The following is a 726-nucleotide window of genomic DNA, read 5'->3' as shown; positions in this document are numbered from 1 at the left end:
TTTCTCACCTGTTTTGTCCAACATGTCCAAGAGTACTTTGAAAACAACTGCTGGAGAAACAAAACAACTCTTCTGTACCTTCTGTCACAATGACCCTCCCCCACCCCCACCATCAAAGGGGTTGACTTTTTCGGAGAGGATTCTTCTTGTCTGTGTAATGGAGACTGGAAACAGGACCAGACTGAACTCAAAGTGGACAGTTCATTTATGCGATATCTGGCTTCAGATAATGAAAGGCACCTGAAAGAGAGCAAAAGGAGCTTTTTAAGTCATGCTGTGACAACTTCACAGCAAGGGGCAACGTCAGCTACAGGTTGACCATGTCATATTTAATACCAGGGTATCAAAGGATAGGGACTAATATTTTTATTCCTGGGACAAGTTTGACAAAACTCTGCGTATCTGGGAGTATATACTATAATGAGTCTTGAGTTGACCTCATTAAGAACATGTGTTTCTAATACTGGGCTGCCAGTGATTATATCATCTTGGCCAACCCTTATGTTTTACCTAATGGCAATCAGGTTTCATGTCTCAGCAATTAATAACATCAAGATGTTGTTGACATCACTTAAGAAAATAGTTATGCAATCAAACCTTATTTGATCCAGTATCTCAGTAATAGATCTGATTCTGGGATGACTAGATGGATAGATATAGTTAGACAGATAGATAGATAGATAGATAGATAGATAGATAGATAGATAGATAGATAGATAGATAGAT

The 726-nt window shown here is 38.6% G+C and overlaps 1 protein-coding gene across 3 annotated transcripts in view; it reads right to left on the bottom strand.

Moving 5' to 3' along the window:
- Positions 1–205: 205 nt before the first annotated feature.
- PAX3 (paired box 3) overlaps positions 206–726 on the bottom strand; it is a 104470-nt gene continuing 103949 nt past the window's right edge. For all 3 annotated transcript variants that reach the window (XM_027873823.1, XM_027873825.1, XM_027873824.1), the window contains exon 9: positions 206–240. In XM_027873823.1, coding sequence (XP_027729624.1) covers positions 206–240 — 35 coding nt within the window. The remainder of the gene's footprint in view (positions 241–726) is intronic.

This window comes from Vombatus ursinus, unplaced genomic scaffold (assembly GCF_900497805.2).
Source record: "Vombatus ursinus unplaced genomic scaffold, bare-nosed wombat genome assembly UNPS02014802.1, whole genome shotgun sequence".
NCBI lineage: Eukaryota > Metazoa > Chordata > Mammalia > Diprotodontia > Vombatidae > Vombatus > Vombatus ursinus.
Note: the sequence above shows the minus strand (reverse complement) of the source record. Positions and strands in the feature narration are given on the sequence as shown.